The sequence below is a fragment of the Octopus bimaculoides genome, chromosome 2 (genome assembly GCF_046866305.1).
Source record: "Octopus bimaculoides isolate indiv1 chromosome 2, ASM4686630v1, whole genome shotgun sequence".
Classification (NCBI taxonomy): domain Eukaryota; kingdom Metazoa; phylum Mollusca; class Cephalopoda; order Octopoda; family Octopodidae; genus Octopus; species Octopus bimaculoides.
Window position 1 is genome coordinate 113,450,922 of NC_142929.1, and position 20,000 is coordinate 113,470,921.

The 20,000-nt window shown below is 33.4% G+C and overlaps 1 protein-coding gene across 9 annotated transcripts in view; it reads right to left on the reverse strand.

Moving 5' to 3' along the window:
• The window catches only part of LOC106867486 (innexin unc-9), a 956,248-nt gene that overhangs the window by 359,873 nt on the left and 576,375 nt on the right, over positions 1-20,000 (reverse strand). Inside the window, exon 1 of one of the 9 annotated variants that reach the window (XM_052978613.2) lies at positions 11,966-13,615. The exons of the other annotated variants lie outside the window; for them this stretch is intronic. Coding sequence (XP_052834573.1) covers positions 11,966-12,102 — 137 coding nt within the window. The 5' untranslated portion in view covers positions 12,103-13,615. Of the gene's footprint in view, positions 1-11,965; positions 13,616-20,000 lie in introns of those variants that run through there. 9 annotated transcript variants of the gene reach the window in all.

Genomic DNA, 20,000 nt, shown 5'->3' on the forward strand with positions numbered 1-20,000 from the left:
GTACGTACACACATAGATACACATGCATTCAGGCGCATGCGCACACTACAACCCAACGCACAAACAAGACGAATGAAGAACGGAACAAAAAATCAAAGAGATTTACAAGTAAAAGACATAAAGGTATTGTCCAGATTGGAGAGATTTAGAAAAGCAAACTAAAGAAATCAAGATAAAATTAACAGCTGAAGATAATCGATACAGAATATGGAGCAAAAACAATAGAATTGAACGGAGTAAACAGTGAGGAAGGACGAGGAGATGTTTCAAATTTGAAAGTAAAACAAATAAAAGCAATTGGCTTACGAATATTGGATAGCTGCGGCAAGGAATATTTAAAATTGTTTGGATTACCACTTATATGAGCTTGCTGGTTTTTTCACATATGTCATTGTATCTATGAACGATTTCATAGAATAAAATATATCGTAGTATTGCTTTCAGACCCATCTTAAAGAGTAGGAAATAATAGCCTAATGTTGATTTTAGAGCAAGTTACTGAGAAAGTAACCATTTTGTAAGACTCATTATTCAATGTTCTTTGTTGCATTGACTTACTTAGTGTTTTTTTCTTACAGCTCTGTCAGAATTCTTTGATATTTAATCAGATTTACATAAAATGAGAAAAAGATAGTTAGGGCTGGGAAATCAATGTGAAATAACACTTACATGACCAGACTACATTAGTTTAGAAAAACGAGAGAGAAGAAAGTTGAATTATTTCGAAAACCTGTGAAATATAAACAGTTGTCTGCAGTAATCAAAGACAATATAAGAAGAAAATCGGCTTGCTTCTAAGACAGAAATCAGAAATAAGAAGGCATAAGATTTTAATTGTACAAATGTAAAATTAGATGACTTATCTTACTTTCAAAGAAACATTTAATAAATGTAAAGAAAAATAGGAACGTTTAAAATACAGAAAAATAACCACCTTCCTATTTACCTCTCTACCTACCTACATATATATATACACAAGTAAGAATACATAATAATACATACATACATACATACATACACACATGCATGCATGCATGCAGACATACACACATACACACGTGTGCGTGCAGACACATCATACTTTATATATAAGAAAAAGCAAGAAATTAGAATCTAATATTCTAAAAGATAATAATTAATGAGATAATAACTACTAGGCTGTAACCCACGTACATACACAGACCTTCAATCATCTGCACATATAACCACACACACACACACACACGCACACAAAAACACGCATACACATGTGCACACAGAGAAACATTTGTGAGATGGTAACTCGAAGAAAGCACATTTAGATTTTTTTTACTTGTAATAAATATACACATATACATACAAACTAGTATAGATGCATTCGTATATATATATATATATATATATACGAATGCATCTATATTAGTGTGTATGTGTGTGTATATGTATATATATATATATATATATATATATATATATATATGTATCTATGTATTACAACAATGCAACTACACGTATGCCGTAGGCGATTTCTTCATCTTTGGACGTTTCCCTTTCTCCTTTCTGACAAAGAGCTATGCTCGAAACATTAAACTCTCTCCTTTCACCGAGCGTCAAGCTAATACACTTCTTGTGCACGTTCTCACGTTCGTTGTTATCCTTTCTTTGGCTTTTTATTCGTTTATTTGAATTGATTATATATATATATATATATATATATATATATATATATATATATATATATATATATATATATATATAATTGTAATTTATGAAGAAAAACAACAAAAGACGATGACAGGTGTATGAACAACAGGCAAGTGTTTTAGCTTGACGTTCGCGAAAAAATGAGAAAAGTGTTTTACGTTTTGAGGCTACGTTCTTCAACAGAAAGGAATAAGAAGAAATGAGCAGAGAGAAAATGAAAAAAAGAAACGTGTAGAGTTCAGCGGTCCACCATGGCGGTTGAAAGAAAGGGAGATAATAATAATAATAAAGGAGGTTGAATGGAAGGGAAAAAATAATAGTGCTAGTGATCCCAACAACAGAAGTTGCGCGTGCGCATGTGTATGTGAGACACATATATTCGTGCGCATATATACATGTATATTTTAATTGTGTACATATATATATATATATATATATATTTGAAGATAAGCAACAAAAATTCAATAGGTTATAGCAGTACGTACAGCAGCATAGTCGAGATGGTATGTTTTCTGTTACTCATGTTTTTTGCAAACATCTTCAAAATGACATTCTAAAATGAAATTCCATTATGCAGCTGAGGAGTACATTTTCATTGTACATTCTGTGGCGTTCTCACTACGTGAATAAATGGAGCTTGTACGAAACGTACGTACTGCTATAACCTATTGAATTTTTGTTGCTTAACTTCAAATTTTATTCACCAAATCTCTTGATTTTGTTTTTGGTTTTTATCCTACCAAATTCTGGTGCCTCAAACATTTTAAGTACCACATTTAATCTTTTGATTAAATCTATATTATTATATATATATATATATATATATATATATATATATATATATACATACATACGTACTTATATATAATGTATATATTGAAACAGAGAGAGAAAGCGAGAGAGAGAGAGAAAGGGATAAAAAGTGAGATAGAACATGAAAGCATATATTTCACAAATATTTCTTCAATTATATTCAACAGCTGTTTCATTAAGTAACACTCCAACAAATGTAAAACTTCATAATTGTGATGCATTATCAAATTTAATTTCATTTAAAAAAGTGTTTACCCTAATCGACAGAACGGTGAATAATCTAGAAGAATATGTGAAATTCTTGCCCTTCTCATTTTATGCGAAATATGTTGCGCTTCGAGAGCGCTCTAGCCGATTATGCACATGCATTCATGTTGGTTCTGCTCTGTTTATCCAACTAAATATAAGTCGGAGTTTAAGAACAACTGTTATTCATTTAGCTCCGATCTACCGTGAATGTTTTCGTTGATGTATAAGCATGAATTATCTCCCTTATTTTCGTTCCCTCTCTGTCTGTCTTTCTGTCTGTCTCTCTCATACTTTATGTATATACATAATTATTTATATATGTGTATGTACACACACACACACACACACACACACACACACACACACACACACACACACACACACACACACACACACACCTTACTCTTGTTATAATTGTAAAGCTTCAGGAGGCTGTTATCACACTCATGCTTTTGTTTCAAGGATATCAAAGACAATATTATCCAATGTATGTTTATATTCTAAAAGATTGCATGTCGTATGATAATGGATGTGCGACTGCAATTTCTAGTAGGTCCGCTAACCTACGTAGACGCTCAAGTTATTTCCTGCTTGTTCATTTTTTTTTTTCTGGTTGAACAGTTCTTTAACTAAAGCACTAGCTGTATTATATATAGTACATATTAATTCGAAGTGACGATACTGGGATATTTAGTGCAATGTGTTTAGATGAAACTGCTTTGTAATCTGGTGTTGTCCCAATTAGAGGTATTACCGGACTTTAAGCGTGTGTTACGGGGTTTTTTTCTTCATGCTTTTGCAGTTGTCTTGAGCTAGGTTCTGCTGATAATGAATAGTTTTTTTTTCTACTTTCTCACCGTCTCATTAATATTTTTTTGTCTGATCATGAATTCAGACGTTTCAACTGATTAAATTCTCGGTTAGTATTTACATGTGGCCTAATGTAGATCGATATATTTGCCACTTACTGGCTTTCAAATGAAGTAGCTAACTAAACTGTTCAAACTAACTGTATAACTGGTAGATCAGTGCGTGCGTACGTGTGTATATGTGTGTGTATGTGCGTGATTGAGAGAGCGAGAGAGAGAGAGAGAGAGAGAGAGAGAGAGAGAGAGAGAGAGAGAGAGAGAGAGAGAGAGAGAGAGAGAGAGAGGGGCAGAGAAAGATAGGGATGGGGGTATGAATTAATTTACAGAAGTAAGTATAGGAGTTTGGAGAGAGTTGGACAAAAAGATAAAGACAAAGGAGGGTCTGAATTGTTATTTTGGCAAACCGATTGAAACTGGAGACGTCTGGCAATTACAACATCTGCCCGAGCTAATCTTCAGATAGATCACTTGTATAATCCGCTAAAAGCATTTGGGAATGTCCTATAAGTGGTAGGCTTAGAGGATACTCTCAGTTGACGTTTACCATCATCATTATCGTCAGCATTTCCATCATGGCCACCACCTTTTCTCTTACTCTTCCTAATCATCATCATCACTGCAGTTTCAATCATTTCCTAAATGAATAAAGAAGGTGCCAACCATACTTGAAGAAGCGGTCCTTCAAGTGACTTATCAAATCAACCAGCATTTAAGTCGTTACTTCCATTTCTTCCACAATTTGTCTTCTAAAATTACAATTTTAATAAAATAAATAGACACCTGGGAATTTTTTTCTCTCTCATATAATTAGAACAATTAACTTAAAGTCACCATCCACATGGAAAATGATAGCTAATATATAGCGTCAACATAATATAAAGAATATTAAACGGTGAGCTTGGTTCTTGCTAACTGTTTAATACTGCCTAAATTAAATGTGTTTATATTAACTTAATTAGAACAACGATTCCACTTCAATTCATTATAGTGTTGATATAATTGTCAATTTCGTAGCAAAATTAAAGACAACTATAATTTGAAGAGCCTAATGTTGATCTGTGATTTTCCTCTCTTTGCTTCTGTTACTCTAAATTAGCTAAATCCATACCCTCTCCACCTAAACCTACTCGATGAACTTGTCTTCCCCTCTCACCAGCCTCATTATCTCTTATCTCCCGTATAACTTGACTGAATACTCTTTCTCACCACCGCAAGCCTCTAGATCTTTTCCACTCACGCGTTTTTCAAATAATGACCTACAAACTACTTTTGAGATGAAGATCAATTGCACGAGCCTCATCATAGGCAAGATGTCTGCAAAGGTCATGGACATTACTCCTTCGCCTTTGTCTAATACAGAGAACAAGAAATGTTCGTATACTTTGTGGAAAGTAGTGTTCTGCCATCTAAAGCAACATTTCACTTTCATCTTAATAATTCTATTGAATAATTTGTGTTAAAACACGTGTATAAAAGAAAATAGGAAAATAAAGCTGGTCAGGAATAAGAACTGCAAACAATACTGGTTTTATCGAAATGTTTTTTTTTTTTTAATAACAGGTTCCCCATGAATATATAAGACTTCCTTTCAGAACCGGAAATCAATTTTTAGTATATTAGCACAATGGTATTTGTAGCACCATATAGCATATAGCCTCAATGTCATATTGCGTAGTATTCCCTGAAATAATTCAAATTTGAACTGAGGACAAGTCTTTAACTCATGAAACATTGATGTCAAATTTTAGCGCAAGGCCAAAAATTTAGGCGAAGTGGGTAAGTCGATTGCATCGACCCCAGTGCTAAACTGGTAATTATTTTATCGACCCGGAAAGGATGAAAGGCATAGTCGACCTCAGCCGCATTTGAACTCAGAACATAAAGTCGGACGAAATGTCACTAAGCATTTTGCCCGGCGTATTAACGATTCTGCCGAGCTCGCCGCGTTAATCTCTTGAAATATGCTGTCCACTAAGGCTGCGAGCTAGCAGAATTGTTAGTACGCCAAGCGAAATGCTTAGCAGCTATTCGTTCAGCTTTACGCTTTGAGTTCAAATTTCGTCGAGGTCGACTTTAAATTTCATCCTTTCGGGGTCGAACAAAATAAGCACCAGTTAAGCACTGAGATCGATTTAATCGACTTAGTCCCGCTCCCTTAGTTGCTAGCCTTGTGCCAAAATTTGAAACAAGTATTATGCTTTGTTTACATTTGACGGATATTTGTCCTCATCGTTTTTGTTGTTAATACAACGTTTCTGTAAATAGAAAAATGGAGAACCCCCTCCTGTAGGATGTAGTTAAAATAACAGACATTGCAACTTAGCGGTTCGGCAAAAGTACCGATAGAATAAGTACTAGGCTTACAAAGAATAAGTCCTGGGGTCGATTTTTGCGACTAAAGGTGGTGCTCCAGCATGATTGCAGTCAAATGATTGGAACAAATAAAACAATAAAAGAATAGGAGAATATTATACATATATATATATATATATATATATATATATATATATATATAACTACATACACAAAAAAAAACACACACACCCAAACACACAGGCACACGCACACACGCACACACACACATATATAACTATATACGTATGTAATATGGTGTACATCAAATAGCTATACAAAACTTGGGTGGTATTAAATTAGACGGTCAATAAAACAGCCAGAGTTTATTAGTTTTAAGTTGTGCTCCTTTTGATTTTTAATATGAATGATACGAGTGAAAACACGACGTACGATATTATCGATCCTGTAAAAAAAATGTGATTTATAAGAAAGGAATAGAAATGGTAAAAAAATATGTGTACATCCTTTAATCTTCCAGCATTCTCCTATGATTTTATCTCATCAACTTATCTAGAACTTTTGTTCTTACAATCTAGTTTTAAGGGTGAAGAACTCTCCTATTATGCATAAACAGTCATAAAACAGGAATACATTGTTTTATGGCGGTCCTTCATTACTACACCATCGAGAACCAAAAATAATTGAATTTCTTTAGAATCCACAGAGGATATATTATTAAAAAAAAATGAATCATTCTGAGATGTCAGTATAGTCAAAGTAAATATCAATAAAATATTTTCTTTTGGCATCAAGTAATTTTTTTTTTTTTTTTTTTTTGCATGGTTGTAAAGGGTTTATAATTAATTTCAACATTGGAGTATAATTTATTATTCCCCGATCATATATTTCATTAAGAAATTTGAAGAAGGAAAGAGAATGTTATATGTAATAACCAGCGAAGTAACTGTCAGCAATCGGTAATTAAAAAAATATATAAAACCCAATTTTCGCAGAGGGAATAGACTAAATGAAGGAAAAGTTATTCACGGGTGATAAATCAAGTAGTTGAAATATTGCATTCAAGTACAAATTATTGCCTTTTTACCTTGTAGTTATAGGAGTGGTGACGAAAAGTTATATTGGGCGAAGTACGTCTTCAATATCAGTACATAAGAATATTTGTGATAAATACATATCCCTCTTGGAAAGATAGAGCGACCAAGCTATAAAGATATAATCAACTTCGCCTAAAATTACTATATACGTTACAAGATATATACTTCAAACAATATTAACATCCTTGGAATGCTTCTACATCAGAGACAAAATATAAAGAAGGTAATAATTGTTTTGATGTCAACAGATGTCATTTGATGAAACATGCCTTTCCTTTTGCCGAATGTCAAAGATTAAGTTTCTGTCAAATAAAACTTTTAAATATTATAAGAAGGGATCTTTTTTAAAACGGGGGCCACATTTTTCATTAACGAAACACTTTGAAACTTGGAACACTGGTAGAATGTGTCATATAAAACATCTTTTTCTCTTAGTCTTCTTAAAAAAAAAAAGAAATCCATAAATTATTCCATGTTAAAGTTGTCGTATTTCTGTAATTTCAACCAATCACTGACGTCCATTCAGCCGATATACATTAAGTGCCGACTACATAAACAAACGATTCTGAAACAATTAACCCTAACCCTAACCCTAACTCTAACCCTAACCCTAACCCTAACTCTAACCCTAACCCTAACCCTAACTCTAACCCTAACCCTAACCCTAGGGTTAGGGTTAGGGTTAAAGCAAATTTAAAATGAAAAAAGCAAATAAAACGAAGGTATGGAGATTAAATACGCTTTACATCGCTTAATGAGCCAAAGGAGTAAATGTAAACAACTGAATACTTGTCATTGATTGGTTGAAATTATCGAAATAAGACAATTTTTTACATGAAATAAATTCGAATACAAAAATATTTTTCTGTTCTATAACACAAAATAGATAAGTATACGAAGTTTGAAAGTCTTTCGGTACCAAAAACACTACGTAAAACATTATTGAAAAATGTGGCCCCCGTTTTAAAAAAGATCCATAAGAAGTACAAAGTTAATACCAAGAGAAAACTCAACGAAATAATTTTTCTCTACTAGTTAACAAATTTCTATTCATGTTATTTACATTAGGGCGGTGTCTCACAGTTATAAACATATTTCCATGAATAAACTTATTATACATTGTTAATTGCTGAGGAACTTTGCTTAATGTCAGCATGTAAATGTTAGAAATACTTAAGTGACATTTTGTATATAATTTACTTAATTATGTGCCACTATTCATTAGACCTCATGTCGTTGATCGAATATATAACACCGAAGAAAAATAATATTATTTGTAGAATGTTATATCGTAAATAACGGACAGTCAAGACTATTGATAAGGATGCAAGACGCAACGAAAATTTTAGGTAAAATAAAAATAAAAATAAGTGGAAATTTTACCGGTGAGTGTGTTAAATTTTAAGGCACAATAAGAAAATGACTCTCCCCAGACACAACAGAATATGCTTCAACACACGAAATCACATAAAAAATCTTGCAAACCAAATCCCAAAACGAAATATATATATATATATATATATATATATATATATATATATATATATATATATATATATATATATACTTTATTTAAAAGCAGCAGAAATATAACAAAAGACTGTTACTCTGAGTTTCACGTTCCTGTTCATCGGGCTATTTAAACTAGTCGTGTGCATACGTGCATATATATGTATGTATACGTCCGTATATGTAAGTATACTGTTTATATACATGTATTTGTATTTATGTACTTGAGTATATTCCACTGATGAAGGCAGAGCATATTATTTATGCAAAGCCAGAAATCCAGGATTTGGAATTATCTTATTATTTTTACTGGTTTATTTGGTCTTCGTCTTCGCTACTCGTGCCATGCGGACATTTATTGTGGTTTTAGAGTCAGGATTTGACTGCTATTTTTTCAGCGTTGTGGTATCTCTTGATACCCTGTATTATAATTTTAAATAATTATTACCTTTGATGGTTTTTATTCCCATGCTGACCACTTGATAGGATCAATATTTTAAATATCGATCTTATCCTTATTTATATAAATATATATATATATATATACACACACGTACACGTACCTAACACCTACAACCCCACACAAACACGAACACACACACACACACTCAAATAACCACCTGTTGACCTTCTACCTACACTGTCTATAGCGTCCACTAACCAGTCCTGCTACTAATTTCTTCCACTACGTCATACACACACACACACACACAAACACACTAACAGATAAACCACCAAACCATGCACACACACACACACACACATACATACGCACACACACGTTCTGTTATCACACACACACTCGCAGACTTTCGCACACGCACAGATATTCATCTCCCTTTTTCACTCTCCTATCTTAGAAAGAACTTTTCCCCCACCACCTCCTCTTCCGGTCTTTTCATAATGTAACCTCGTGGGCATCGGTACCATTTTCCTCTTTCTCCGTTCTTCCATTCTCCGAACTTTCCATCTTTCCGACGAAGGGCTACGCCCGAAACGTCATACACTCTCTCTTTCCTTCCTGAGCGTCCAATAATACTATCCATATCACGTCCTCACTTTGTTGTTTTTTTGTTTCTTTGTTATTGTTTTTTTGAACTATATATATATATATATATATATATATATATATATATATATATATATATATATATATATATATATATATATATATATATATAATGTTTACTATCAGCTTTCTCACATAACAGCGTTTTTTTGCTTAAACATGGCGCTCTGGCAAAGCTACATATTATTTCAAATCAGGATGTCTTGCAAAATATTTGATTATCATCATTGGTCTTTTAGATAGATACACAATCACAGATTTATAGCACTTGTATCTTATCAATATCAGGAAATGAAAAGTTGATTTCAACGATGAAAAGTAATAATTACGTAATAGTGAGAAATCGACATGTTATATATCAAAATGATAAACTCATATTATACTTAAAGAAATCATTGTCAATAAATATTCCGGGTCGATAAAATAAAGTACAATCAAATACTGGGGTAGATTTAGACGACTATACCATTATTCCAAAGTCGAGGACTTGTGCCTCTCTCATAAACCAGTGTTCTGAATAGAAAGATTTTGATATTTTACCAAATAGGTATGTTATAATTACCATTTTGAAATTGTTATCGATATCATTTCCTATTTCACATTACTGAAACAATAAACATATCTTTCGTCGTATGTCACTTAGTATATGATAAATTTGATGAATTTGTTCAAACCATAGTAAATCCAATTTTCTTTGGGAAGTTGCAACTTTCAAGATAATTATCTGGTGATCAATAATTGTTCATGATTGAGGCACCAGGGCAATAATCTTGAGGGAAAGGAATCAGTCGATGCCATCAACCCCAGTCCTTTGTCTTTCTCTATTTTATCGACTCCAAAATGATGAAAGGCAAAGTTGACCTCATCCTGATTTGAATTTAGAACGTTAAGACTTGGAACATATCTCTACCTTAACTGGTAATGAATAATTGAAACAGCAGTAGTTTATATTGGTGAGAGTAGGCAATTGGCGTCAGCGATTACTCAAAATATTTCATGAGATACTGATATAGAAGTCACAGCAAGTGTGTGTAGATATAACATAAAGTAGGCATGAAATTCACATTACATATTTTATTTAATATATACGTATTCTCCGCATAATATATAGAAGATGTATTTTTCTAGATCATCTGTAGATTTATGCAATAAAGCGAGAGCAACAGGCATGATTTGACATTGAACCAAAAAAAAAAAGCGTCTGTTTTTATTCTACGGAACTTGGGACTGCGCTGCACTCTGAAAAATTCTAAGGCGATTAAGAATGCCACTGAGTTATGACAGTATGTTGGATAGACTTGAATAATTTACTCATCAAACGTCTTGTATAACTGATGAGACACTACGAATAGAGGTCTTGTTGCTCATTGTATTCATCTGACGTGAATTAACTTTGAATATTGAGGAGGTATCATGACCAATGTAAGACTTCTTAATTAAAGGCTCGATGTGGGGAAAGACATGATTAAAATTGTCTTTGAAAATCAGTATGTAATACTTTTAATTATGAACGTATATTTCTTAACATCGAAATAACTATTTCATGTACCATGATATTAGCAAATTACGTGTGGAGACGACTGGAATCGCTGCCACTAACCTCAAATTCAGTGCACTTAATACTAGCATTTCCTTGGAAAAAACATGTACAAATACTGAACACAAGTATTTGTCTTTCATTGCATATGAATGTTGCAATATATTAATTATGTTACATGAATGGATTATTCATTATATATATATAAGCAAGATATAAGTTAGAGGTCATGCGACCATCTAAGGGATAGATGTATCCGTAGGCACTCCTGGTGTATTACCTCACTATGTATAGTTCTCTTTATAAGGTATACGGTAGTAGATAATTTATAGGTAAAACCGTAGTTTAATATATATAGACACGATATCTTCTCTATATCTATATCTATCTCTGTCACTGTCCCTCTCTCCCTCTCTCTCTCCCGCCCCCTCTCTCTCTCTATCTATATCTATATCTATATCTATATCTATCTCTCTCTCTCTCTCTCTCTATATATATATATATATAATGAATAATCCATCTGTTTCAAATCCAAATAATTCTTTAATCCTTTAATTTAATAACAAGTAATGTTAATTTATTAAATTAATTTTGGGCAGTTAACATGAACACTTTATATTTACATGAGTTTCCAACGATAACTACTACAATTGGTTAATTTCGAATTTAATATGGTACATAAGGAATGTTAATCTACATGTATATGTAGTATCCGATTCATTTGTAGAACGAAAACATTTTTATTTTACAACATGTACGAATCACAAAACTTATATTATCAATTGCAAAAATTTATGGTAATCTTAGATAGATTCTATGTCCCTACCTGCTTTTTCTTTGTATGCTGAGATTTTCAATTTTACGAATATATTTTCTTTCACCATTATCGCTTTGTTCTTCCTCCGATTTTTCCGCTCCACCAACCGCACCCTTTTCTTGATCTATTCCTGCTTGAGTCACCATCTTCTTCAAGTTGGTCTGTTGAATTCTTTAACGCAGCCGTATTTATAGTTACTGAAGCTCAACCAAGAATTGGCACCCTTCTTCCCCCACTATAACAGTAATTAACCTTCTCGCAATGCATAATAAAATAAGTCAAAATTGCAATCAGCAACTCTACCCAATTTCTCAGTATTTAGAACCTTCAATTAGCCCATAAATACATCTCATTTGCCATATTTTACCTAATCGCACCAGGCTTCTAAAACGCAACAATTATTCTGAACTAAATTACATTATTGTGTTGCTTAATTATTGGTGTAATTTAGGGCGGTGGATAGCAGCAATGATATAACAATGGACAAAAAAAGCTTTATAGTAATGAGCAGTGAGTTCAGATCTTACTGAAGTCAACTTTCTATTCTTCCATGATCGATAAAATAATACAAATCAAGTACTAATGTTGGTTAATGCCACAGGATCCCTATCAGCCAATGCTAGATAAATTTGTTTCCTTTACGAAGAATGGATGGCAGAATTAGTTGTGGTTTTGCAATATTTAGATAGACTCCCATAGCATTGTGAACTAAAATCCCAACGTTTTCATGCTTTCGAGGCCTATACAACACTGACAGTAAATTTGGTGGAAGATATCTCTTTAACTGAAACGTATGCCCTTGTGCCAATGTAACAAATTATTATTTGAGAGATTGAGAGAGATTGAGAGAGAGAGAGAGAGAGAGAGAGACAGACAGACAGAGAGACAGACAGACAGAGATAGACAGACAGAGACAGACGAAGACAGATAGACAGACAGGCAGACAGAGATAGAGAAACAGAGAAACAAGACAGACAGAAAGTGTGTGTGTGTGTGTGTGTGAGAGAGAGAGAGAGAGAGAGAGAGAGAGCAGTTACATGCCTTGCAACTGTTTACCCACTTCTTCTATCATCTGCATTTTAAGTTCAAACCACAACATAGTAGATATTATTTCTAATACACATTGGTCGATAGAATAAGTACCAGTTATACATTAGGACTTATTGAATCAACTATAGCACTCCCATACCAAATCATGATTTTCTACTAATATGAAAAGTTATCGATTCCAAGTCTTTGTTGCTGAAAAAAATTTCTCCCACTAAAAACTTTCGCTAGCTTTCCCATAAAATACAATTAAGTAACCAACACAAGCAAAATGAAGAGCGTCTACAGTATTTTTGTTAATACATAAATAAGAGAAACTGCTAGTAGAATATGGTAATTGCATACCACTGTTTCAGAAAACTTCTGTTTTCATCGTGTGATACAATGACAGTATTCAATATTTCATGTTTACAAATAACTTACAAAAAATATTTACAAGTTATTCGTAATTAATCCCTTGCCTGACCAGGCATTAGTTTATTCTAAACGTTCATGCTTGTTTTAAAACTTTTAGTTAAACTTTGTTTTGTATGTTCTCAGTAATATAAAGCTTTGCCTTCATAAAGTCCCAAGTTACACTCGTGGTGAAAAAATAAATAGAAAGAGAAGAAAAAAAATGAAAATAGAAAGGATGTGTACCGTATATGATGCATGTACGCTAAGAAAATATGTCCCGTGTATCACATGTGCTATAAAGGGCAGGTAAAGCTTTACAGACTATCGAAGTTTAAATTATAGTCTAATCTTATGTTGGGGGAATGTATAATATCAGTGCTCTTTTATTCTTATCCGGTTAGTTGCATACACCGGTTACTGAAAATTTCAATTACATGTAATTAAATGGAATCTTCAGTTATATCAACCATGAAAACGGAAGGGACTGTACTCCGTTAATATTATCATTTTCATGACATTTTAATAAAATGAAGCCACTTCATAAAATTATCAGTTCTAAAAGTTAACATAACAAGATGTATTTTTACAATAGTATTTGGATAACATTTGGCAAATCTTCAACGTTACAATATCAATTTACAAATCTAATCCACCTCAGTCAAAAATTGCTCTTGAATTATTTAATATATTATAAGCTAAAATACTACAATTCATTATATCATTTTTTATCAAAGATGCAAAATCTACAAACTTTGTAGAAGTTGACAAACTTTATCTTTCATCACAGAGGGACGACCGGATATGTACCTGTCATATACAGATAACTATATAAGTGATAATAACCCTCCCACTAAAGACTACGATATTACATTATATTAAGTCTGACTTATGCCATGTCATTACTGAATAATAAATTTTAAAGATGCGACTACTTTGTTCTATATTTATTTAATATGATTATAAAAGTATGATTAAAGAAGTATTGATCTCAATTACCAACAAGCTACAAGGAATTATCAGTAAACAACAAAAATACTTTGGCCCCAGTATATATAGCTTCAAGACAATAAAACTATATTAAACAATTTCATATAATAATTGCTCTCAAGGGACATAACTCTTTCTTTTATAACCAGCAGAGTTGCGGCCAGTGACCAACGTGCTTGAAGCGAACATCATCTATTGATATTGACATTTTGCTGGAGTTAGCGCCAACTCTAAAATCAATACACAGCTTTCTTTCTTCTGTTAATTCTAAATTATTTCAATCAAGAAGCTTTCATAGGGTTTTTTTTGTTGCTATTGCTACCCTATAGACTTATTTTGGATGTAAATTCAAATGTATATTTATATTTTTTGAGGTAGATGACGAGAAAAGTAGAGACGAATTTAATGATTATAACTTGGCGTGGGAATATAGATGGACAACAGCAAGCAAGCAATGTATACATACATACATACATACATAATATATGTACATACATATACATACATACATATATACATATATTCTATATTATATATATATATATGTGTGTGTGTGTGTGTGTGTGTGTGTGTATTTGTATAAGTATGTATATGCGTGTTTGTGTGTTTGTGCAGCCAAACGCATAAACAGATACGTAGATGTATGCGCGCGCGAACATACATAAACACACGCACACAGCCTGAGCTACATCTATCTATCTATCTATCTATCTATCTATCTATCTGTTTGTTTGTCAGTTTGTCTGTCTGTCTATCCATCTACCCACACAGCTTTTCTATACATCATCCTGTAGGTGCACCTGGACACATCCTCAGTGCTGTTTCCTGAAGTTATTGGGTCTTTCGAGTCTTTCAAGAATAAGACACCCTCAGCCAGGCGACCAGTTTTGAGCATGCCACAACTTTATCCATTCAACACGTATGTATGTATGTATGTATGTATGTATGTATGTATGTATGTATGTATGTATGTATGTATGTATGTATGTATGCATGCATGTATGTATGTATGTATGTATGTATGTATGTGTGTATGTATGTATGTATGTATGTGTAGGTGTGTACGTGCATACATACATACATATATGATGTGTGTACGTATGTCTACGTATGTATGTATTTATGTATGTATGTTTGTATACATGTATGTATATATGTGTCTGTGAGTGTCTGTATGTGTGTTTGGCTACATATATCTACACAGACTCACATGTGTGTGTTAGAGGGTATGTATGTATGTATGTGGGTATATATGTATATCGCAGTATAAAAATAATCAAAAAGCACATCAAAATGTATAATTCCTCAGCTCGAACACTTGGTTCCTATAACATGCAACAGAGAAAACCGTACTAAAGGTGACTCAAGGGCCAAGCAGGTGGACTTGACTAGGACATATTTTATCTTCCAATCCTCATACAACTAAAAGTCAACAAGAGCTTGGAGATTAAAGGTGTATAACTACATACTGCAAACCATTTAGTTCGGTGTTTAACGGATTTGGTCAGCCATCACTGGAATAATAATTACTATGAAGTTAAGCAAAACACCAGTAATTTTTATGAGAAGTGGATAGTCAAATTGCATCGATAACAGTATTGAATTGGTACTTCATTGTATTTACCCCGCAGAGATGGTAGGCAACATTGATATCGTTAGGATTAGATATAAACATTGCAACGTATTTAGTCCGAGGCTCAAACGTTTCTGCCAATCTAATACCCAAAATAGTCGTTTCTAATGAAAGTACAGGGCCAGCAATTTTGTGACAAAGGCGTTATTTAATACCATCGATCACAGTACAAGACTGGTAGTTTATTTTATCGAAATACAAAGTTAACCTTGGTGATGATTGAACTCTGGATGTAAAGAGCCAGAACGCATACTGTAAGCGTAGTTTGTAAGTTTAAGGAGGAATATTCCAACACCATTAAACTTACAATTCGAATTGTTTCTTATTTAGGTACAAGAAGAAATTTGTTGGGTTGAGGCTAGTTGATTAAATCGACCCAGTTTTTGAGTGATGCTTTATTTTATTGATTCTGAAAGGATGAAAGACAAACTTAACCTCGGTGGGTTTTGATCTGAAAATGTAATGAGCAGGAACAAATATTGCAAGTAATTTTGTCTGAACGCTCCAGGTTATATAACAACGTGAGCTGCAATATTCTACAGCCCTCTTTCAGCAATCTGTTTAATAAGACGAGTATTCAGCAATAGTTTATGGCATTCTCTACTTTACATAACAAGGTCAGTACTTAACAATACTGAATAATACTCCCAGATTAACAATGCAATCTCTGTAGCTGACATTTGCCAAGCGCTTTTAGAACAAGGTATAAATATTAATTCGATTCATTCAGGTATTAGATTGGTACTTTATTTTATCGACCCTATAAATTTGAAAAACAAAACTACCGTCAGCATGATTTGAACTACGAACTTAAACGGCCTTAACTAAATGCAGCAGCGTCGGATTTTCTAACGATTCAGACAATGCACCGATTAAATGGAGTAACAATCGTAATTTCAATGTTCGTTGAAGCCATTAAAGTACATGGTGAGAGAAGATACACATTTCACTAGTTAGAAGGAATCTAATATACTAGGTGCAACCGAATAAAATGTAACGTCTCTGTTACAGCTTCATTCTCAGCTTGAATCTAGTTAGCCATGATGGGTTTCGTATATCTGTAGCCCCAGCATTACTTTGATGGCGTGTGCAGCTCTCTCACTCAATAATAATAATAATCATAATGATGATGATGATGATGATGATGATGATGATGATGAGGAGGAGGAGGATGATGATGAGGATGATGATAAGTGCAGAATCTGTAGACAAAACGGTGAAACCGTATGACATATAACCAGCCAATGTACGCCACTAGCCCAGAAGGAATATAAGAGCCGCCACGACAATATAAGCAGGCTTGTCCATTGGACACTCTGCAACAAGTATGGACTTACAGAGCAACAAATTGGTACGACCTGAAGGCATCGTCGAAAATAGAAATGCAAAGATCCTATGAGATTTCATGGTTCAGTGCGACCAGGAGATAGAGAGTAGGAAGGCGGACATAGTCTTAATTGAGAAAGAAAACAAACTATGCTGGATCATAGATATAGCATGCCAAACAAGGTATGCGATAAGGACGAAAGAAAAGTCGAGAGACATGGCAGGTTATCTTGGGAAGTTAAGCAGTTGTAGTCGAGGTAAAAGGTAGCAGTAGTAGCAAAAACTGTTGGAGCCCTAGGAGCAGTGAGCAAAAATCTCGAGAAGTACGTGGAACAAATGGGGGCTGCAATAAGGGTGGAGCACTTGCAGAAAACAGCACTGCTTGGAACCACTCGAATACTCCGGAATGTTCTCGAAAAATAAGAGGCGTTACCTTAGTTCACTGGTAGTGAACAGCTGACACCGTAGTACATCTCCAGCGTTAGAAGCTGTACAAACGCAATAATAATAATAATAATAATAATAATAATAATAATAAGAAGAAGAAGAAGAAGAAGAAGAAGAAGAACATTGATATAGTTATATATTGATATACTGATAGTATCTTCGTCCTGAGTAAAAACTAACCTATCTTCTCAATGGTAATCATATTTTCTCGTCAAATGATTATGAGTCGAATAATTATGAGTTCACACTTTTGAAAGGGAGATAAGCTTTAGGCTAAATGTGGACTCATAAAGATATACAGTTTTCTCTGATTTCAGATATTGCTATTCATTACAAGTGCTTTGAAAATTTAATTTGAGATTTCGTACATGGATGAAATTTTCTATTAACATTTACATCAGGAGATTTTCTACATATTTACGTACAAACTAATACTTTCTCATAAGTATCATGTCTAAACATTCAATGAATGTCTAGTACTATATCAATATTTCCTCACCAGAAATCCGTACAGGTTATTGAAGTATGATAAATATCAGAGTTAAAAGTTGAAAAAAAAAATGCTGTCTGGAACACGCTATGTCTGTTTCTAATCAAGCAATTATAGAATAGTTTTATAAACTACAGTAATCACCTTTTATAGCTACGCTATAGCAATCATTGAAGTTTAATTGAAATTGCCTTTATGTGGAATCTTATTTCTATCATTTATCTATTCTGTATATATCTATGTTGTTAGAACATGGATCTCTGGCGAAAGTTAACTTTGTAATTGATGACGCAGTTGAAGAGTTGTAATCTGATAAGGGACGTAAATGAAATGATTCAGTAAAAGATCTAAATATTTGTTCATGACAAAGTAAAGGATTCTTTATCATCCTTATCACTGATCAAATTGAAGAATTTGGTGGGGGGGGGGGAATTTCATAATGCCAATTTTTGGCAATTTTCCGGAACCTCCGTATTCGAAAGCGGGGATTTTTGGCAAAAAAAAAAAAAAAAATGGGGGTGGGGACGGGCGGAATACTTTCCGATTTTTGAATAGAAAACATTTTCAACTTTGTTAAATACTATTTTGTTAACATAGTTTACGTATACTAAGTAAACAATGTGAACAAGAAAATGAATAATGATCGTTTAGTACTTACCCTTCCGCTTTAGTATGCCTACTACAATAACGAAAAATGTAGGATCCAAGGAGGGAACGACAATAAGTTCGCTCTAACTACTGCTAGGAATAGCAGCCAAATCTTCCAGATTTCACACCTTTCTTCCCACTATAAAAGTGATGTACAATAGCGTCACACTAGATGCGCACTACTAGAATAAAAGATGAGGCAGTCACGGCTGGATCACCTTTCATTATGAGTCTGCTCTATCAGTGCTGATGGTAGGTTAAAGAATAATGACAACAACAACACCAGAGAAATGTGAAATAAATGTTTAAAAACCTTAATGAAACTCGAAATTGAAATCATAGTAAACAAAATGTAATATTCTACGACAAGAACGTCAAGTGATTCATTAAGTTTTCACAAAATCTCCGAACAATTCAAACAATTCATTAAAAACACCAAAGAATATTGCATTGACTATATATCACAGATGGTTACTGTTATCAGTTTAATATTAGCTATTAAGTATTTCACTATTGCTTACTGTCAATTAATCAAAGTTGAGTCTCACTATAATTCGACAATCAAGCAGTGATTTTGGTTTTATTATTGATGTATTCGGAAATTCTAGCAAAGCAAACATTAACTAACGCTGGGAACATTGAACGAGTTGTCAGTAATAAACCACTGGCGTCTCAGTACTCATTAATATTTACTTCAGCAATTGGGTAAGTACTCTGCTAACCCTGTACCCAATCCGGATTTGATTTCCTGTTCATGTCATTAATATACTTGAGAAAGGCATTAAGGAGAAGCGATTTTATTCTCGTATAAAAATATATGGTCCAAGCAATAAATCAATACTAAATCTTAGATTCTGTATGGACAGTTTCAATTATCAAGCTTTATGTAAACGTTTTCAGACAGCAATCTATTAAAATGCTTTAAAATAGTTTCCAGTGCATACGCTATAACTATGTTCATCGATAGATCACAGATCAACAACTAGGGTCGATCTTACCTTTATTCCGACAGGGTCGATACTATATGTGTATATGTATGTATATATATTTGTGCATGTGTGCGTGCATGC